The 22,483-nt window shown below is 39.4% G+C and overlaps 1 protein-coding gene across 1 annotated transcript in view; it reads left to right on the forward strand.

Annotated features, from left to right (window-relative positions):
• Sohlh2 (spermatogenesis and oogenesis specific basic helix-loop-helix 2) overlaps positions 1-22,483 on the forward strand; it is a 77,262-nt gene that overhangs the window by 36,290 nt on the left and 18,489 nt on the right. Inside the window, exons 8-11 of the mRNA XM_013515730.1 lie at positions 2,214-2,361; positions 2,519-2,607; positions 3,332-3,453; positions 6,264-6,520. Of these exons, the coding sequence (XP_013371184.1) occupies positions 2,214-2,361; positions 2,519-2,607; positions 3,332-3,453; positions 6,264-6,520 (616 nt within the window). The remainder of the gene's footprint in view (positions 1-2,213; positions 2,362-2,518; positions 2,608-3,331; positions 3,454-6,263; positions 6,521-22,483) is intronic.

The raw sequence follows: 22,483 nt of genomic DNA on the forward strand, positions 1-22,483 counted from the left end.
GCTGAGCTAAATCCCCAGCCCCCCTCCTTTTATTCTTAAAATAAAAAGAAAAAGAAAGTTTGAGGCCAGTGTGGGCAGTTTTGTCGTCCACACACACACACACACACACACACACACACACGCACACTAAAAAGGGATGGGATTCTACCTCAGAACAAAGGCTCTGGGCTCAATCCCAGCACCAAACCAACCCAAAATTTTATTTGAAACAACTTTTATATATTGATGGTTGAGAGCAGAAAATGGTACTACTTGATAGAAATTCTTGTAGTTTTTATAAACTTATAAAATGATCCATCATTTTATTCCTGGATAATTATCCAAGAGAAATAACACATTCACTAGAAGATGTCTGGAATATTCTAGCAGCTTTATTTATAATGACCAAAAACTTGGAACAATCTAAGTGTTTATCAGTAAAGGAATAGATAAATAAGTTATGGAATATTTATACAGTGGCATATAAAGTAATAAGGATCTGGTATACAAAGCCAAATAGAGAAATGTCAAAAGCATTATATTGAGTGAAACAAGCCCTTCCACAGTTGTAAGAAATGATTCATGTGCTCTTTAATTAATTAATTAATTAATTTATTTCTGGTACCAGGAATTGAACTTTCTCATGACCTTGTGCTTGCCAGGCAAGCGCTGTGCCGCTGAGCTAAATCCCCAGCCCCCTCATGTGCTCTTTAAGAATATGCAAAATAATGTGTGCAGAAAAAATATGGGTCTGGAGATGGTGATGACTCGCAAAGAGTATAAGGAACATTCTAGGGTTTTGACAATGTCGATTAGGGTTTCTGTTACACAGTTGTTTGTCCAGAAATATTTGGAAAATGTAGAAGATAAAAGGACAAAATGTTACCCATAGACAACCACCCAGGAATAACTATTACTGGATGGTTTTGATTTTACTGTTTTTGTGTTTCATTTTTGCTTTGTGTAATGCTTAAGACAATATTTTAGATGCTGCCTTATACCCTGTTTTCCCTCAATAAGCTTTATAACATATCACTTCCACTGCCAGATGATATTTTACAGAATAAATATACCATAGTTTACTTCAGGTATCCTCCTATGTGTTGTTTGTTTAGCTTGTTTTCCATATTTTATTTATGTACAGCTATAATGGATAGCTTTATGTGAAATTTTCTCTGTGTTTTAGATTGTCTCTTTAGAGTAAATCTTTGTAAATGGAAGTTACCTTGTTAAAGGGTATGAACACTTTCAAAGCCCTTCATATTCATTATCAAATTGTTGATTCTTCCATCTTTTTGTTTTCAGAATAGTTCCTGAGACACCTCTAAGGAATCCTCAGAGATCCCAAAGCCTGATGAAAATACCACTTATCTAGAATATTTTAACATTGAAATATATCAAACTTGATTTTTATTTATTTTTTCTGTCATTTCAAGGTCCAGAGAGTTAAGTGTCTTGCATAGGGTCCCAGCTAGTAATTAGTAGTTCTGTTATATATCTACACCATATTTAACACACAACTGGTATTTAATGTCTCTTAAATAAACACGTGTGTGAACAAAGGCACTAAAAGCTTAAATTAATCAAATCTACATCTTCTATAAATTTCTTTTCAGACTACCAGATCCATGAAAGCTTTAGTTTCATCCTGACACTGGCCCGGATGTTCTTTCTGTTTCCATATTAATTCATTTGTTCTGTTTACACCCACCTCTTGGAAAGGAAGCAGTCTTCTCATTCTTTTGGCGGAGGCCACATAATCACGTTATTATGAGATGCTAATTGATGTGTTAGTTGGAAATGTGTTTCAGTCCCAGTGACATGAAGATCCTGTTTCTTGCCTGCTAGGTTTCTAGTATAAATTGTGTGTGCATGTGTGTAATTCTTTGCTCAGAGGGGAGAACGTTGGTATCCACAGACAAGGAAGGTGTATGTTCTTTCCCAGTTATGGGCACCTGTGCACTGTGGCAGGTGTGGGCTGACGAAGCTGGGGTTGCTGTCCACACAGACATTGTATCTTGGCAGTGGTTTCTTGTGAAGCATATGAGTGGGTGGCTTGGAAGTTTGTGAGGGCTGCTGGCTTTGGAGGATACAGTCTTTCCTTGAAATAGAGACTAGCTGGGGAAAGATGTGGGCAGTTCCTTTACAAACAAACTCAATAGAAAAAGATTGTCTTTGTTCACATGAATAAAATGAGACTAATTATTCCTTCTTTATTACAATCCTTTGATCAGAGAACGAATCAAGTATTGCTGTGAGCAGCTGCGCATTCTCTTGCCGTATAGCAAGGGGAGAAAGAATGACTCGGCTTCCATTCTTGAGGCAACAGTTGATTATGTGAAGTATGTCCGGGAGAAAATCCCTCCAGCTGTCATGAGCCAGGTAGTCAACTCCCAAGGTTTGAATTTTATCCTTATAAGCAATGGTTCTATGTTATATTTTTATTTCTTTTTTTTAAACTGGAAATGTATATATCTTTGTGTATGTGAAAAATATATCTATTTAAATGTTTTTATATGCTTGTATCTATATTTTTTAGATTACAGAAGCTCTTCAGAGTAATAGGAGGTTTTGTAAGAAACAAACGCCTATCCAGCTATCGCTCCCATGCACAGTTAAGGCGGAAAGGTATGATCAGGGCTCTAGTGAATCCAAAGACTGCTTGTTATTTTCCTCCCATGCTGGTACCATAGGTGTAGATAGTAACTGAGCCTATCCACATGAAAGCTTAGGTATTTATTAATGATCAGTGAACTTTTCCCGTTGCTGGTGTATATCATTTTATTACAGTGATAAAGAGATATCATTAATATTTTCAGGGCTATGGTGGTCCTTTCATCATTTGACTCACTCTTCTTTTTGTTATTCCTAAAGATAGTACAGTGGAGCTTTTGCGTTTCCTCACAGTGGCTGTGGCTGTGGCAGTCCAGCAGGGACATTATAGAGTCTAGTGCTCCTCTGTCCAGGAGGTCTGGGCCCTAGAAAATCTCGCCCTGTTTCACTTACCAGCCCTGAAAGAAACTTACTAATATGAAACGTAACATGCCAAATGATTGCTTAGGTTTATTTAAAAGCCAGTCAGTTAGGAACAGCCTTTATTAGATTTATGTAAACAAACAGAAACTTTGTAGGAAAAGCCAATCATTCCTCAGGAATGACCCTGGCCCCGTGCAACTCTTTGTTCCCATGTTTAAATAATCCATAGTTGAGGCTCTGTCAAGGTTTTCTAGAATTGGACTGATTAAAAGAGCATTTCAGTTCAGTAGTATTTATATTGTCTTCCTGGAGAAATGTGCAAGATGTTTTTGTGTCTCTGCGTTTTATTTTGTTGTTTGCTTTTGGTCCTTTTAAGGGAGAACAGCGTGCTGGCAGGCACTTACTCACCTGTGAGAGGGCTCCAGTTCCTGGCCAATAAGTGCTTGAATGTGTTCTCCCTTCCTGCCGCAGGGAGCCCCGTGGATGAAGCTGTGAGAGGTGAGACCCGCCTATAGCTCTGTTGTTTGTAGGTGCTGGGCCTTCACGGATTCCCTGTTGTACCCCTTGGCTCCTGTGCATGTGCTGCCCTGACTAGAGGATGGAGGAGTTCCCTTGTATTGGCAGCTTAAAGTATAAGGTGGCCCAGGGCATTTAAATAGCTCTTTCCCAGAAGTTAGGCTCAAGATAGACCTTAATTACCAGAAGCATCATCATGCTAGTAGATGATAAGCACACTGGTATCTGTCTGTCTGTCCATTTATTTATAAAATAGAACCTAAAGGGAGGGTGTATACAGTTGTCCCTCCAAATCCATGGGAGATTTGTTTTGGGATCCCCTGAGAATACCAAAATCTATGAATGTTCAAGTCTCTTAAATAAAATGACATAGTATTTGCATATAACCTATCCATATCCTTCCATACACTTTAAATCTTCTCTGAATGATTTATAATATCTGATATAATCTAAATGCTGTGTGAGTAGTTCTTACATTATATTGCTTAGGGAGTGATGACAAGAAAACAGTCTGTGCATCAGAATAGATGCAGCTTTTCAAAGAAGTTTATTTTGATCCATAGGAACTCCCAGATGACGTTCTCATATTTACGGAAAGCTGATTTTATTCACATTAATTTAGAACTGACTGTGTACTGAGCATTTACTGTATTAATTTATTTCTCTTTTTCGTCTTTGTTTAAATGTATTGATGTCATCCATACTACACAGAACCAGAAAAGCTAATTATCTACCCTTGGGATTCATCTTAGGTTTCAGGCTTTTAAAACACTGAGAAGACTTGAGATCTACTGGAGCCTCTTTGGGTCAAATCTAAAAGTCGAAGTATATTGACATCTTTGTTTAAATGTTGCCTTCTCAGTGAGTCATTCTCACCCACCCAGATAAAACTACACACTCCTCCTCTCTACACACAATGCAAGAGATTTTTTTACCCACTATCTCTGCTAGATTTGTCTTCTGGGCACTTACCACCTGCTAATATTCTTTATTTGTGTGTTTTATTTATTTTCTCTTCTCCTGTTATGTCAACTTCATTCTCATGGTGTTCACGTATAAGTGGCAAAGAGCACTGCAAATGCAAACTGTGGTTCCCTGGTATTTTAAGTGTCAGACTAGAGGTACCATGCACATGTGTGGATTATAATGGGAGCCACGGGAACAAATGAGGTTTCTAGGGTTAGTGTCTCAAGTCAAAAGAGAAAGGGCCAAAAATAGAATACAGCCTTCTTGTTCATACAAGCAAATGAGCCTCAGGATTTTGTTAGTCAATCTAGACTTTTCTTCTGACCTAGGGGAGAGAGGAGAAAAATACGGAAAGAAAATTGCCATGAGCCACGGTTAAACTACTTAAAGTAGCTGTGCCTGAATGTGACATGAAATGATTAGGTCAGCCCAGATTAAATCAGATTGAGGTCAGGCCATGGGCATATGCCTGTCACTGTTATTTCATATACATACAGCACTGCCTATATTCTGCAGAAAAGCTGAAGCACTGTTTTTATGGTGGTGATTCAGGCTCATCTGTGTCCCCGTATCTCATGGCATCAAATTACCCGAAGAGACCACTCTTTGGAGGACACAAATATATGGGGACTATTGACTTATGGTATGTTCGAACCAGAGGAGACCTGGAAGGTCAGAGTCTTTTGCTGACCTAGCTGTGCTCATTACTTTATTTTGTATGTATTTCCTTCAAGTCCTTTTCCAGGGATGTATTCAGTAGTGGCAATCATTTTGGACTTTCTTTAAACTTAACTTTGTGCCATTGTATTTTAATGTGTTGTTATATTGTCCTCATCACTATTTTGATGGTTTTATTAATTTAGCAAACAATTTATGAAACAGTTTTCTTAGCCATCTTTCAGTTGCTACATTTAGCATTTTCAGTTTGGGGAAAGAAAGATTTTAAAAATCAGGTGATAGGACATACTTCTCCAGTGTAAGGCTTTCTGTAATTTGGACTTCTTGGGTTTTATTTCTGGAGGTGAAGGATGCATCAGATAGAAAATAGAAAATGTAAACGTATATTTTCCTGACCATCTAGGTGAGGAAATTAGAGGCTATATACGTTAAGTGAGCTCTCCCCCAGGGTTCCATGGTTTCCCACAGATACAGAACACCCACATGATGGTACTTGGCCTGTAACATGGCCATGTTCATTAGCTTTCCTAGTCTATTCTTTTCCATAAAGCCCTAGGTACATTTGCTCTAACAGTTTTTCACAAACATTCCAGGTACATTTGTATTTAAAGTAGGTGTAAAATTAGATTATTTCACTTTTATTATTGTGAAATAATAAAGAAAATTTCGGTGTTGAGATTACATTGCTGAGATTATAAATGAATAATATCTTCTAATTACTGTTCAAAATATAGATATATTGATATGTATAGATATATAATGAGATAGTGTAAAATCAACCTAACTTTATTGATGGCTGAATGGCATTGTTCTTTCCCATGTTTTTCTTTGCATCTTAGGGATGGCCAGTTTTGATTATGGTGGAATCCAGATACACGAACACACCTCAGAAGGCACAGAGATCCTCTGCTTCTCTAAAAATTTCTTTTCATAGCACACGAACACTGATTTATAATGTGCACACTGCATTAAATGTTCCTTCTGTAATATTCATTTTGTTTTTCCATCAGCATTTATTTGAATGTAATGTAGTACAAATGTGTAACATTAGGAAATGAAAGAGGACTATTTATTTCAAATGTAGTAGTCCAGAGATACAGAATTCTGCATAGAGCACTGACAGATATTTGTTTTCTTTCTTATTAAAGGTCAGTCAAGTTCCACTTCAGAGAGCGCTATTGGTGATCTGTATAAAACTCGAATTCCCAGTTCAGCCCTCTCTCTCAACTCCTTCCATGCTGTCAGATATTACTCTAAAGTTGTCCCTTCCTATGATGAAGCTACTGTAACAAATCAGAACATTCCAGTTCATTTACCATCAGCTGTACCTAAAGTGTCAAAGTTTCTTCCCCAGCACAGCAGCTTGGTGCTGAACCAGACATGCACAGCACATCCCAACTGTCTGGTAAGTTTTTGGGGGGTCCATGGGTCACACAGGACTCTAACTCTGCCCAGCAGAGGTCCCTAACTTGGCTTTGGTTGTTAAATACTCTGGTTGAAAAGCTTAGACTAGGACCTGAGAGTTGTGCTGGTTTCTAAGTCCCACTGTCTGTTGAATGAACAAAGGCTCACATGGCTTCTGCTGCAGTGTGCTGGATATCCAAATATCAGTGCATCTGCTATAGGGTGGCTCTGATTACTCTAAGTAACGAAGTGGAACCTGATTTTCTCCAGAGCTGATTGCCCCTCCCTCTGCTTCTGCTCCACCCTCTTAGGATGCCGTATCCCTCCCACTTTGCTATCCTCATCCTGAGCTGGCCCTATAACCTCCTATTCATTTATTTATCCTTTCCTTTTTTCTTTCTTCCTTCCTTCCTTCCTTCCTTCTGTCCTTCCTTCCTTCCTTCCTTCCTTCTGTCCTTCCTTCCTTCCTTCCTTCTGTCCTTCCTTCCTTCCTTCTGTCCTTCCTTCTGTCCTTCCTTCTTTCTTTCCTTCCTTCCTTTCCTTCCTTCCTTTGTTCCTTCCTTCTTTCCTTCTTTCCTTCCTTCCTTCCTTCCTTCCTTCCTTCCTGCCTGCCTGCCTTCCTTCTTCCTTCTTCCTTCCTTCCTTCCTTTCATTCATTCATTCATTCATTCATTCATATTCTCTCTCTCCCTCTCTCTCTCTGTCTTTCTCTCAGGTTAACAGTGGTCACTGTCACTGTATTGTATCTCTTATTCCAGCCTCCATCATGCTGATCCCAGATACTGCATATTAACAACATACAATCATTGAGCACGTGTTATGTTCTGGCATTATGCTTACCTGTATTGAAAGATAGACATGATTCTTGCCCTCATGAGGTGTCAGGGGAATGAGGATAAAGAAGCAGATTATCATGATATGGATTGGAGCATGCAGAAAGAGTATCCTAATATGTATGCAATATAATGTAGACATGGGAGCTGCCAGGGGCTGCTTGCCCCTGGAAAGGTGCTGAGTAAAAGCCAAAATCTAAGATGAAGGATTCGCCAGGTAAGGAGGCTCCGAGTTAGGGGTAAGAGGAGAAAGAGCATTTCAGGGAAATGGATCAGCATATGTAAATGGTGGAATCTTCAGTTTTTGGAAGAACTATCCTGGTTTACTGAAAAGGCCTAAACCAAATTGACATTCTTAAAATGGACTTCTGATAACCTTATTATAATTGCTGATAATTTTGTGTATAAATAATAGCCAACATGTTTTGAGCACTCAATAAGTAATGTGCCATAAAGTCTATATCCTTACTGTGGATGACATAATGAGTCCCTGAAGCAACCCTGTGAGGGTAGCTATTATTATTATTGTCTTCATATGACAGCAGTAAAGCTGGAATAACAGTAACGTTCCCAAAAACATTTGGAAGAAAAATATTTTAAAGAAAATGACAAATAGTAAAACTTGAGGAATCTAGAGATATAATAATGTTTCACATGATTGTCAGTGTTCCAACAGGAAGACCAGAGTAAATGAAAGAAAAGCTTATAACATTATTTTATTTTATTTTTTGAGACAAGGTCTCCTATGTAGTCCAGGCTGGCCTTAAATTCACAGCAATCCTCCTGCTTCAGCCTCCTGAGTGTTGGGATTATAGGTGTGTAATCAAGCTTAGCTATATCACTATATCAAGCTTAGCCTCATTTTTTAATTGTTGACATATACTCCCTATAGTTTTTGTTCCAGGATTGTTATGAGAAAATAATTGCTTTTAATAACAATTAAAATGTGATCTAAAACTTGTAGGCTTAGTCACCCGAAGATTTCACATGGTTTTACAAATCATTTCATGTCATTTTACCATACAGAAAATACAGTCATGGCATTCTGAGTAACAGTGGGCCAGGATTCAATTAATATGATTTCCCCCTCCTTTACAGCAACAGTTTTGGGCATATTAAAAGGTCATATTTGAAATTCAGTGTATAGACACCTGCTGGGTGCAGTTTGCCAATACAGGAAGAGTGGAACAAAGGCTGATTTTGAAAGCTGCACCCTGAGACCTAGTATCAAAAGAACTGGCATTGTCTGACTTCTGATGTATGTGCTGAAAGATTCTGCAGATAGACACAAAGACTGGCAGTGAAAATGCTAGCAACATAGACTACTTTCACTCATCTTCATACATGCTTAGATCTCCCTAACCAGAGAGCTACAAGAACCAGTGTACTGGGGGACCTAGACTTTGTTTCTTGTGTCAAAAAATATTCCACAGTTTGTGAAAAATTGTACTACAAAGAAGATCTATGTGGATTTGGTAAAGTGATAAGATCTGAAAGGTGCCTTGATACTCCTGTGTTACTGAGCACAGATACTGCAGATTGATTATTTTTAGTGTCACTGTGAATTGCTTTCACTTATTTCTATTGGGTGTCTCTTTTAGATTTTACATTTTAAAGAATTTCTTTCCTTATACATCATCTGTCCTAGATATCTGGAAAAATACTGGGAGGTAAATAGTTTACCTCTTCACTTGACTACTAATGAATAAATTGATGTGTTTGCTTTTGCATTTTACACTCCTTTGAGTGAAATGATAACTAATAGGCAAGTTTTTCTTTCTGAATCTTCAGTTACAGACTAGCAGGTCTTTGCTTTCTTGGTTTTTGTCTCTCTTCCTAGAGGCATTAGAAAAATACTATTGAAAATTGGGGGAGAAAAATGTTTGTTTTACATTTTACTGAAATGTTCTTATATATGTTTTATTGTTAAAGAAAGTACTCAGTTTTGACCCCGAAAGTCCACTTTTGTTGTGTTTAATAAATACGTGTTCCCTCTTTTTGTAGTATTGTGAGGGTAATTTGACTTTACTAGGTATCTGAGAACCTAATAATTACTTTTTGCACAACTTTCTGGTTAAATTGTACAGCTTTTCTTTGAGTATGCCAAAAAGATGAAATCTGTGGATGTTTGATGTACTGTGTGAAAGAACTGAAAGTTTCCAACTCAGGTTCTTTGCCTGTTACAGATGATTGTTGAATCTTCGTCTTCTCACCTGTAGTTGCTTTAACATTAGAAGAGAACCGGCTGAGGAGTTTTGAGTGCTAGGAGTACAGCCCATGTTCCCTGCTGGTCTCAACTGCTGCTAGGGTTTTTGTTTTGATGAGATTTTTCTCCAGATCCATATGTGGACCGCAAGAGATGCCTGTGATAGGAAGTCTTACACGGAGGACCTGGAGAGCATGACTGCACATATCCATTGCTTTCAGTCTCCTACCTTTGTACATGAAGTGGGGAGCCTACTGCATCCCTTGCTAAAGTTCAGACTCCCCTCCCTGCGACTACCAAGGCTAGTTCCATGATTCTGAGCTTCATGCGAGTGTACTGACTCTTTTCTAAGATGAGAATTCCATTTTTAATATGATCTTCCAAGTCAGCTCCACCCTCAGCCAGAGGAAAGGTTAGCTGGGCCTTATTGCATAGAAAAAGAGCAAGATTTTCCTTGTAAAATCAAGTTGACTGGTTATAAATTAGTGTAATGTGGTGTGCAAAACTTGCTTAGAATGGGGGTGACTTGCAAGTTTCATACTGTTGGTGGCAGACTTTGCAAAAACTTGGTTGATGACCCAATGTCGGCGTTTAAAAGGCAAGGCAGAGGATTAAGGTGGACACCATGTTTCTGGCTTCAGTGGTTAGAATTGCTGTTACTGAGACAACTAGAAACCACATGAAGGGAGGAGACTAGAAGAAGACAATTTTATTTGGGAACATGTCGCATTGGGGTATTGGTAGGATATCCTAGTGGAGGTAGCCAAAATATATTTGGACATGTGCAGTGCGGGCAAATCTGGATGAGAGATGAAGTGGTTTGGGCATCGTCAGTGCTTGGCAGAGAATTCAAGCATTAAATGGTAGGAGTGGCTTGGATGACCAGTGGGACTTTGTATCTCTAATTCAATTACACTGTGTAATCCATCGTAAGGAGTAACTTGGTCAGGTTCTTAATGGCACATGACATTGCAAATTGCCACAGACCCTGGATACATGGGAGAAACTCTCAGAGACAGTGGTCACAGTGCGTCAGAACTGTGAGGAATTAAATTTCTCTTTACTTTTAGTTTCCAAAAATTCAAACTGTACTGAGTCATTTTCTGTTACGGCAAAATAACAACAAACTGTTCAGGCAGAGAAATGCCTACCTTTCCACATGGATGACCAGTTTCCCTTTAGCCATTCCTCGCACCCAGTCTGCCTGGCTCAGAGGTGACTTGGCTGGTCTCTGTGGGCATCTCAGCAGACCCTCAAAGGGCACTGGCTTTTCTCTGCAGGGGAATCTCTTATATGGGACTCTCTTAAGTTTAAATTCCCTGGCCATACCTCCCAGAATCAGATTTGGTAGATTTGCCTGGGCTAGTACATGGATTTTAACAAACATTATCAAATATGTTTGCAGATAAGTGATTATCCTGCTTAAACATACCCCATGCAGTTAGTTGGATGCAGATCCCCATTGGGAACACAAAAGCATAATAGAAACCAACTAAAGTCATACTTCATTGACTCCCAAACCTGGCAGCATTTGTAGATTTATTGAAATCCTACATTTCTAGACCATCTTCCAGAAATTCTGACTCCATAGTTCCAGGTCTACCAATACCAGCATAGGATGATTCTGATGCACAGATAGGTTTGGGAGCTGCTGTTGCATTTTTATAACATGCTAATAAGTGCAGGGTAAGGGCTGAAGCCACGGGGGAGGGGTACAAAGGGCACCACCCTCTGCAGTGTAGACAGGTGAGAGGGGAGCGTAACTCCACCCTGACTGATAAAGATTTTGCTGAGGAGGTGGGTGCAGAAACCACTCTGGCAAGTTACAAAGACCATTAATAGAACAGTTGTGGACAAATTCAAAGGTAGGAGTAGATGCAGGCAGTTTTGAGTGGCCTCAGAAGCATGAGGGAAGTAGTTTATCTAGATGGCAATGAAAACTGTTTGCAAAAGGGAGGTGCTTTTGAATGATTAGGTCTTTTGTGTTTTATCAAATTATTTTAAAGGTATTATTCCAAATAGAATACTACTTATGCAAAGTAATGAACCTTGGATATGTCATTTTTCTGAATAGCATTGACACAAAATCTCTCTAGACCAGACACTGAGCCTCCGGGAAGTTCTCTGTCCATCTATCAGGCACACCATGGGTTCTCTTCTTTCCTTCTGTGGGTCTCCGCAGTACATGGAATGAGGAAGCAGGAGGCCCAGGATCACCTTGATTAATTGGGTATCAAGGGCTAGTTTCATCACCATGGAAACATGACACTCTTAAAGGAGATAGAGAAACCTCTTATCTCGGTATTTTTCAAGGTTATTTTTATATCCCAGAATAATGTTCTTTCTGGAAACAAGGAAAAACAGGAAACCACAGAAATATGATTATATTACATAGTGTTTTGTATGCTGCTGAATTTTATTCATCTGACTCTAGTAAAGCAGTTTAAATTTTTTTTCTCAAAGCAAAGATTACTAGAAGTGAGATTATAAAATGGTTGGGCTTGAGAGCTACTGGCTAAAACTTCAGGGGAATAGATTTCTAAGTGCACCGATCAATTTGTTCTGAAAAGTGATCTGCTAAACTATACATTCCAAGAAGTCTTTGTAAACAAATAATCCTTTCTGCTTATTTCTTCCCCAAGTATTCTTAAATCTGTATGAAGATGTAGGAAGTGGTTATGTTTTATAAAAACGTACAGTTGTTCCTCTTTTTTTGCCTGTTTTAGGCTATATCCTTGTATCTCTCAAAATATAGCTACACTAAAAAAATCTGTAGGACATATGAGAGAGACTCTGTCATTTTTAAACCTCTGGCAAGAGGTCTCAGCATTGCAGGCACCTTGCAGATTATTTTCTCCATAGACGTAAAGTGAACTCAGTTTTAAACTAGAAACTGTTGAAAAGTAGAAAATCTTTCCCAGAGGCTTGCTTATATTAGGGCAGGTACACAAAGAATAAACTTACTGGTTTGTTTCCCTCTTGCTTTGGGCTCATACTGGTTTTTTCAGGTTATTACATTCTAAAGTTCTGAATCTAACGTTCCTCAAATACTAAATAAAGGGTGAAAACCTCATAGAACTCATAGCTCTAGGGCAATTGCTTGCTTTTTAAAAAATTTTAGATTTTATTTTCTATAATAAATAAAAGACCATTTTGGCAGAAGCATTGATTGCTATCTCGTAATAGAGCATTATAATCAAACTACCCAAAAGACAGTGACACTTAACTAGGAAAATAATGCTTTTAGATACCTTGCTAAATGAAACATTCTGTCATTTTATAATTTTCTCTTTCCCTTGCAGTAGGTTCAGGGAATCAAGAGTGACACAAAAATGGTCTTAGGCCTTTGTCTTCCCTCCACTACTGGGGATTGAACTCAGGGCCTTTGCCCTGAATTGCCTTCCCAGCCCTATCTATCTTTCATCTGTCTGTCTGTCTGTCTGTCTATCTGTCTATCTAATCTATCTGAGACAAGGTCTCACCAAGTCACAAAGTTGACCAGGCTGGTCTTGGAGCGTGTGATCTTTCTGCCTCAGTCTCCCGGAGTTCTGGGTTTGCAGGACTGCCATCAGGTCCAACTATTCCTAAGCCTATGACACAGTGAAGGGAATGACAAACTTAATTTAAACTGTTCTTTTTTCTTTGGAAGCAAAATACAGTTATTTGGAAAGAATTGAATCTAAACAGATTGTCTTGGCATTGAGGGACTTTTAAAGGGTGAATCCTAATATTGTGCAACAGTGAAACTACTGCAGGATTTATAATAGGAGCTCAGTCTACTCCTTTGCTTACTTGAGACATCTGAGAAAAATTGCGTATGGGAAGGGGAATTCCTTTCTTCACCATTGCTTGCCCTCACGCTGTGAGGCAGGAGCTGTGAGTTTCAATATAAATATTATTACTGGCCACAAGATTTCCTCACTCTCTTTTACAAACTTAGTCACAGGATATGACTGGCAGAGAATGTGTTTGTACTTAGTATCACTACCAGTTCTTCCTAAAATGGAGAGCCTACAACAAAGGATGCAATAAAAGATTGCTCTCCAGGGTGGGATTTGTGTCAGCACAAGGGCAGTTATAGGAAGATCATGTTAAGGGATTTGTACTTATAACCTGGGCTTTGGTCCAGCCAAGGCTGGGAAAAATACCCTCCATTCTCTATCCCAGCAACAAATGATGTGAATTCATTCTACAAGAAGGCTCATTCACTGGCCTGGCTTGGCAGAGGTGAATGCAAAGGTGCTTATACAAATGATTTGCTTGTTGAGGCCTAAAATAGTTTACAGAAAGGAAATACCCAGCTAGCACTTTATTACAAGCCGACCGCCTTAGAAAAATTGGGTTAAAATGTTAAATTTCAGCCACTAGAGTTGGCTTTGTGTCACTTGGGTGTTTCCTGCAGATGCTAATGAAAGATCAAGAATATTAATCACATCCCATTGGTGAAACCAAACCAGCCATGACAGACCTCCAGCTGAAAATTAGTTTTCACTGAAAATTATTTTCACTAAAGACAGGGAAGGCAAAGCCTTTGGCAATTGTGTTCCTCCCAGGTCCAGTCCTGGCCTCCGCTACTGCCATTTCTCTGGAACTTATCTTTGTAAGGAATACAGTTTTGCCTATATATTATCAATACCTGGTGCTTATCCAAATGCTACTTGCTTATGGTTCAGCTCTGGACATCAAGTACCTTAAACATGTGTGAGCATGTGGCCATCAGATGCGCTTGGCATTTCGGAAAGACCATGAAGTTGGAAGTCACAGTGGTGTCAGCATAGCCTAATTCCATATGTATTTGGGTCAATTATTGACCTCCTTGCACCTGTTTTCTGTTCTCTGGAATAGGGTATCCAGAACTTACTCAGGTTCTGACTGTTAAAACCAAGGTTTATAAAGTTCCTGGCATCTGGTGGATGCTCATCAAACAATAGCTACTGTTGTTATCTTGTCATGCTCCCTTGCTGCAGTCATTTTGCTCACCAAGGTACTGTCTGCACAGAAGGAGAAAGAATCGTGCTTTTCAGCGTCACCTCATGCCACTTTTTCCAGGCTGTAGGATCCTAGACAGTGTTTAGAGCTGTTAGGCTTAGCCCCTGGTGGTGAGTTTTGAAATCGTGCACAGCTGCTTCTTTTCCTTTGTGATTATCCACCCAGCAGAGCTCAAACTTACATTTGACACTCTTTTCTCCAGTTTGCACCACCCGCTACAGCACCCAGCAAAGCCAGGCTGCAGCCTTTGTTAAACTGGAGAGAATACACAAGTTACGTAGATTCTATTCATGAATCTACTCCAGGTTACTAAGGACCCTTAAATTGGGTTGGTAATCTCCATCGCTAGGATTTCTTTTCTACCACCCCATCCCCAGCATTAGGGACTTACTGGTTGCATGGCTTGTGAGTGTGAGCAATCATTTCTCGGAGACTCATTTTTCTCATCTGTAGAGCTAGTAACTTGCAAGTTTGTTCTGAGGATTAGAGAAAATGCATACAACATGTCATTCAGGATAGTGAAGAGAGCACCTTTCTCATGGGAGGGATACAATAAATTTGTTGCTAATTATACTTGTCTACTTTTTGTTTTCTAGTACTGAGGATTGAACCCAGGACCTTTGCACTGAGCTATGTCCCCAGCCCTTTACATTTTGTTTTTACTTTGAGACAGGGTCTCACTTAGTCACAGAGTTACCCAAGCTGGCCTGAACTCTTTTTTTTTTTTTTTTTTTTTACTTTTTAAATTTTTTGTTTATTTATTTATTTCTTGTGGTACCAGGGATCGAACTCATGACCTCGAGCTTGCTAGGCAGGTGGCCTTGAACTCTTGATCTTCCTGCCTGGGCATCCCAGAGTGCTGGAATGAGAAGAATGCACCACCATGCCTGGCTTGTTTACCCCTTTTGCACAAACTTCGCTCTGTTCCCCTTTTGCTGAAAGCATGCACATTCCCACTAGTAATTATTTCTTGTAATGTCCACTTTCTTGTCTTTTAAGACAAGACCTGTGCTGGGAATGGTGGCACACGCCTGTAATCCCAGGACTCAGGAGGCTGAGGCAGGAGGATCTTTGCAAGTTCGAGACCAGCCTGGGCTCCAAAGTGAGCTCAAGGTCAGCCTGAACTCATAGCGAGACCTTGTCTCAAAAAGACAAAAAAAAAAAAAAAAGACAAGACCTACAAACAGTATCAACAAACAACATTATCACTGGTTATCTTTTTTTATCTTTTGTAGGACATTTTAATTTATACTATGAAAATAATATGGGTATGTAAAATTTGAACAAAACACAATTTTAGAAAATAAAAATCTTCCTTCTCTCTGACATCTTATTGTTTGGAGGAGGAAAAATATCTACTCACAACAGATTGATACACTTCCTTCTAGATATTCTTTTATGCATTTGAAAGCAGGAATTATATACATGGAGACATTTTTATTTCATATCTTTACCCTTTTAAAGAGCCAATGCTGTGTGCTATTTTAAGGGTATCCCAAAATATATTTAACTTACAAATGACATGGATTTTTTTTTCCAATTTTAATTTTGCTTTAAATATTTATATTGCTTTAAAATATGAAGTCAGCTCTCATAAGTGGTCATAAGTACTCTAAGGAAAAGGGAAGCAGAGCCAGGGCTGAGTTTGCATGCTGTTTTATATAGGGAAGTCAGGGGACACGTGGAACTGGGCTTGGAAAGAAACTGGATTAAAATGAGAGAGCACAGTGATCTAGGAAGGGACCATTTCAGACAAAGGGGTGGGGACTGCACAGCGCCTGGGTGGTAACGGGCCTGCGAATTCGGGGAGGAGCTGGGAAACCAGTGGGGCTGAATTGGGTAATGGAAGAACTATGGAGAACCAGGTGGTACAGATTTGTGACGTCTCTGTCAGGACTTTGGCTTCTTGCCAGGTGGAAGCCAGTAGAAGATAAGGCGAAAGAGGCACATGATCTGACGTACACCTTGCTACCACTAGAAGCTCTTTCAGTGGGTCAGGCAACCAGAGATGGTAGTTGGATCATGGGTGGTAAAAAGTACTTGGTGAAAACAATGGTTTTGTTGAGTAGATGAAGACAGCAGCTTGATGGGAGGGCTTCAAGAGAGAATGAGAGGATAGAAGCAGCAAGAACAGAAAATTTGTACTGCATTTGGGCTTTTTTTTTTTTTTTTCACAAAGTGGGGGTTGAGGTAGGGGACAGTTTCTGGGGGTGGCATATGGAGTTAGAATAGGGTGTTTTTAAGATAGAAATTTCAACATGTCTGTTCACTCTTGGGGAATTGTTTTGTGAAGGATAAAAGATTAGTTATAACGCGGAAAACAGTGCAGTTGCAGGAGCCATGTTCTTGAGTGGCTGGAGTGCTGTAGAGCCAGGGCAGGTGCAGCCCTTCACTGGGAGCAGGAGAGAAGGCAGCAAACATTCGAAGATGCAGTGTCCAGGACAGAGGTGATGGTGGGACTTAGGACAGGTTGGAGAGGAGTGAGGGGATTCTGAATAATTTTCTAGGACGGTGAGAGACTGAATAAACTATGAAATACAGGGGTGGCAGAGCACTCCCTTGAAGTACCAAGTCATGAGTCTAAAGTGAGACCAGTCAGAGCATTTGTGTATTTTCTCTAAGCAGATTTGACGGCCTGACTTGTGGTGTCATACAGGCAAAGATTTAAGTGAGGTTTCACGAGGCACTTACGACAGAGAAGACAGGGCCCAGGAAATCAAGGGAATAAGCAAGAGACCATGATCATGAATACCCAGGGAACGCTGGCTTTGTAAGTGAGAAGAAGGGGAGGACACGTGAGCAGGACAGCAGATCAGTGGTGGACAGAGGACTAGTTGTTGTTAAACGCTGACGTCAAGGCAGATAGAGGGATGAGATGTAAGGAAAAACAGGGATAAGAGCAGGGATGTAGCAGAGAATAAGCCACTCAGATGGCAGATGTGTAGGGGGTACTGTTACTGGTGTGGCTATGAGAGTGTTCCTGCCCCTTTGCAGAAAAGTGAGATTGTACAAGATTGTGGAGAGAACACCTGAACCCATAGCTAGAGCAAGGCCTCATTTACCCAGCATTGTCAGCAACTGAGACTCTCATTTATATGAACATTTCAGAAGACAGATACTGAATGCATGTACTTTATTTTAATGATTTTTATAGACTTTCTTTCTAATGGCCAGTTAGCTAAAATCTTTAATCATATTACCAAGAGAAATTGTGCTGGAATAGAATGCATGAACAGAGAGAAAAGCACAAGCGAGGGAGAAGATGTGTGAGACTTTAAGGAAGGGTATAACATGGGTCAGTATTTGCAAAGATCAACCATTTCCAGGGCGTTTCAAAGTCTCCTTGTTACTGGAGACGGGATCTTTTGGCATGGAATCAACAGGAGCAAGACTGAGCCAAGTTTTGCAAACACACACCGGCAAGGCTTTAATTGGAGCTTTAGCTAAAGAGAGATGGGCCTTCAGCTAAAGAGAGAGACAGCCCTGATAGAGCAGACTGCTCTCCAAACAAAGGCAAAGGCAAGCTTTTAGTCTGGGGGGAGGGCTAAAGTTCAGCCATCTTCTGTGGGTCAGGGAAATGCTTTCAAGATACATTTTCCTCCTTGTGTAAGATGCAGGCCACCGGGACCAGGGAGTCGCAGTCAGTTTATCCTTACAACTGTTGAGTTCTTCTTGTGGCTGGCACCGTTATCTAGTGCAAATGTCCTTATGGCTCTGTCGGGCCTTAAAACAAGGCTGAAGGACTTTAAGCATGTGGGCTGCTGAAAGAGCATAAGAATAGGGGTAGGAGAAAACACATACCAGTTCTGCTGCGCAAGCTAGAAGTCTACATGCAGAGCCGAATTGAATCTGACCCAGAGGTTCTGTCAGCAAAGGGGACAGGACACTATGAAGATAGAAATGCCAAGCCTTTTCATGCTGTTCGTGCCAACTTGTAGTTATCTTAGACCCAAACAGCAGTGTTTTCAGCAAAAGCACCGTCTAGGTCCATGAAAAGTAACCTAGGTAACTTACTCTAACTCACACATCAGAGGTGTTATTTATAGCAAAGCTAGTGGAAAATTAGTGCATTGCCCAGCTGTGTGGCCTCCGGAATTCATGACCTTTTAAGTCAATCAAGAGCAAGTGAAGATAGACAGTTTATTTAGGTTTTTCCTTTGTAACAATTTCATGTTGTGTAAACATTCTGCTCCCATGGTTTCATGATAGGTCTGTTAAAAGAACTATGGGCAGAAGGAGAAAAAACATGCCATTATGCAAAAGAGTTCTATACTGGATCACAGGTCCCTGAGAGTCAATTTTGTTGTCCAAGGCACCCAGGAGATCCCTATCTAGTTTCTAATATAATACATTTTTATTTTTATACCAGAAGTAGGAAGGGGGCCTAATTAAGTATTTGCTGGTCCTCATCTATTTCCAGTCAGCAGTCCAAGTAGAACTAAGCTTAATGTGTTAAAGACACCAAAACATAGTAAGAGACTCAGATTAATACAGCCTAAGATTCAGAGTTCAGAATCATGGAGTAAGTGCTGAGATGTGCTGAGAAGGGAAAAGGAAAAGTCCTTAGATTGATGGAGTGTGACTAGGTCCAGATGAGTCCGCCTCTTGAGCTGAATCATGAGCACTTTTTAAACTGAGGAGGATAAAGTTAGCATTACAGCTACGCTAGGGGACAGCAAAGTAATCCCGAAACTGCAGTGGGAACACTGGCTAGCTATTTGGGAGAAAAAGTAGAAATAAATTATATTCACATTTTACCTAACAAAATTAATTCTGATATACTATAGAACTAGGTAATTAAAAAACAAAACCGTAAAACACTGTAAAAAACAAAACTGTAAAATTCTGAAAAAAAAAAACAGATACACAGTGTTGTTAATTTGGATGATTGCTTTTAAAGAATTATAATGAAACCTAGACCAATGTGATTAAACCCTTGCACACATATTTTCAATAAATATGGCTGTCAAATGGCTTTTTCCCCAATATGCAAAGAACTCTTCAAATCAATAAGGAAAAGACAAGCAACCATAGAGAAAAATGGGCAAAGGTCACAGACAACATTTTATGAAGCAACTTAAGAAAAATAATTATATGAAAACATGTTTATATCACTTACTTGGTGACATCTATCAAGACATTAAATGTGCATCCGTACCCTTAATTCTGTAGTTCATATCTAGGAATTCATTATGAAATCAAGATTTCTTCCAATCCAGGGTGATGTAGGGCCACGAAGAGAACCATTGATTTCCCCCATCACAACACAATCTGCTCACCGTTATCAGCTGAAAGTGGAGGCTGTAGTTAGAAAAGATGGTGCATGTTCCCCTAAAACACGGTGGGACTGGTCCCACCACCCTGTCTAGTTGGCCTGCCAGCAGAAGTCCAAAGCATCTCATGTCACTGTCCCATCACCATAGTTCTTGACATCTTTTCGGAGCCCGTCTCACCTACCATGCACCCAAATATTTCCCTGGTAAGTCAGTCATCCTCAGCAAAATCTCCTGCAATCTGTGTCTCTCCATGACCAGCCCTCACTCCTACCTTGGGGTCAGCCCCTCCTCACTACTCAGGAACATTCCTGGAACAATTATTCCCTCTGCCTCTTGAGTAATGGGTGGTCCCCTTACACAAGATCAATTCCATAGCACAGTAAACTTGCTTACAATCTCCTATTTTAAAAAAATTCCTTTTAAATTATACCTCATTTCCCTCTAGCAGGGTTCTACCTCCTTAAAGAAGAAAGCTCAGAAAAAGCTGCTAGAGAGGATTGTTTTATGCTTGCTTGCATTATTTCTTCACCTCCTGTAAATCTCTGGTAACCATTTTCCCTGAAACATAATCAACCTGTATAGGAAGGTGCACAAATCCTATGTATAGTATTCAGTGATTTCACAAAGTAGTTATCCCATGTACTGACACCCAGGACAAGAAATAGAACACTATATAAAATGTCTAATGTCTTTAATTTCATCTATGACCTACTGCTTGTTCAGGAGTGTGTTTTTAATTTCCATGTTTATGTAGTTTTTGAGGGTTTTTTTTTTTTGCCATTGATTTTCAATTTCATTGCACTGTGGTCTCTGATAATATGCATGGGAGAATTTCAATTACTTTGCATTTACCTAAGCATGCTCTATGAGGTAGGGTCTATAAACCTTAAAGAAAGTTGGAAGAGATAGGAATCTGATAACACCACCTATGACAAACCAATAGCCAACATCATACTAAGTGGTCAAAAACTGAAAGCTTTCACTTTTAAACTCAGGAAGAGGACAAGGATGTCCACTACCACTACTGCTATTCAATGCAGTCCTGGAGACATTAGCCAGAGCAATTAGACAAGAGAAAGAAAGAAAAGGAATGAAGATAGAAAAGGAAGAAGTTAAATTATCATTATTTGCAAATGACATGATACTCTACATAGAAGACCCTCAAAACTCCACCAAAAGACTTCTAGACTTAATAACCAAATTCAGTTGTGTAGCTGGACACAAAGACAACACTCAAAACTCAATAGCATTCCTGTACACAAATAAGCTCACTGAGAGAGGAATTAGGGAAACCACACCTTTCACAATAGCATCCAAAAAAAAATGCAATACTTAGGAATCAATCTAACAAAGGAAGTAAAAGAGCTTTACATTGAAAACTGTAGTACTCCGAAAAAGGACATCGAAGAGAACATCAGACAATGGAAGGATATCTGTTGCTCTTGGATAGGAAGAACCAATATAGTGAAAATGGCCATCCTTCCAAAATTGTTATACAGATTTAATGCAGCCCTGTCAAAATACCAGTAGCATATCTAACACAGTTAGAGAAAAACAATCCTAAAATTCATTCAGAAACAAAAGAGACCTAGGATAGCAAAACGATCCTGGGCAAGAAAGGCAAGGCAGGGGCATCACAATCTCTGATTTAAAGTTATACTACAAAGCTACTGTAATAAAAACAGGATAGTACTGGCAAAAAAACCCAAAAAAACCAGACGTGAGGCTCAGTAGAACAGATCAGAACGTGCAGAAACAACTCCAAACAAAGTCAACCACCTTATATTGGACAAAGGCACCAAGCACATTCACTGGAAGAAAGATACCCTCTTTAATAGATAGTGCTGAGAAAACTTGCTTTCCACATTCCATATCTCTCACCATGCACTAAACTAAAAATGGATCATAGATCTGAATGTTAAAACAGAAACACTAAATCTGCAAGAAGATAGAATGGGTAGAGCTCTTCAAGACAGAGGTGTGGGCAAAGACTATAGACAAAACCCTTTGGGAACAACTGCAGTTTTTCTCCTGGGAAATACTACAAATAACAACTGGAATCTCCTCTTTTTAAAAACTTTTCCATAGCAAAAGAAATCAGCGGAGTTGAGATAACCCACAGAGGGAAAAATCTGAGCCAGCTGTTCCTCAGACAAGGGACTATTATCTAGAATATATAAAGAACTCACAAAAACCACACCCCCTAAATTTAAAGACCCAATAAAAAATAGGCATCTGAAATGGATAAATACTTCTCAGGTGAAGAAATACAAATTACAAATATATGAAAGAATGTTGAACATTACTGGTTATTTGACAGATGCAAATTAAAGCAATGCTGAGATTCCATTTCCAGAAAGAATAGCTATTATCAAGAAATGAAGTGTTTGTTATTATCAATAACAAACTGGTGGAGCTGTGGGGAAAAAGGAACCTTTCTCCACTGTTGGTGAGAGTGCAGACTGATGCAACCACTGTGAAAATCAATGTAGAGATTCTTCAAAACACTAAAACTAGACATTCCGTTTGCCTCAGCTGTTTCCCTTCTTAGGGTCTTCCCAGAAGAATGAAATGCATTATACCACAGAGATATATATACACCCATGTTTTTTGTGGGTTTTTTTTTTGTCTTTTTTTTTTTTTTTTTTGAGACAGGGGCT

Source organism: Chinchilla lanigera, unplaced genomic scaffold (genome assembly GCF_000276665.1).
Source record: "Chinchilla lanigera isolate Chin_1 unplaced genomic scaffold, ChiLan1.0 scaffold00030, whole genome shotgun sequence".
In the NCBI taxonomy this organism is placed as follows: Eukaryota; Metazoa; Chordata; class Mammalia; order Rodentia; family Chinchillidae; genus Chinchilla; species Chinchilla lanigera.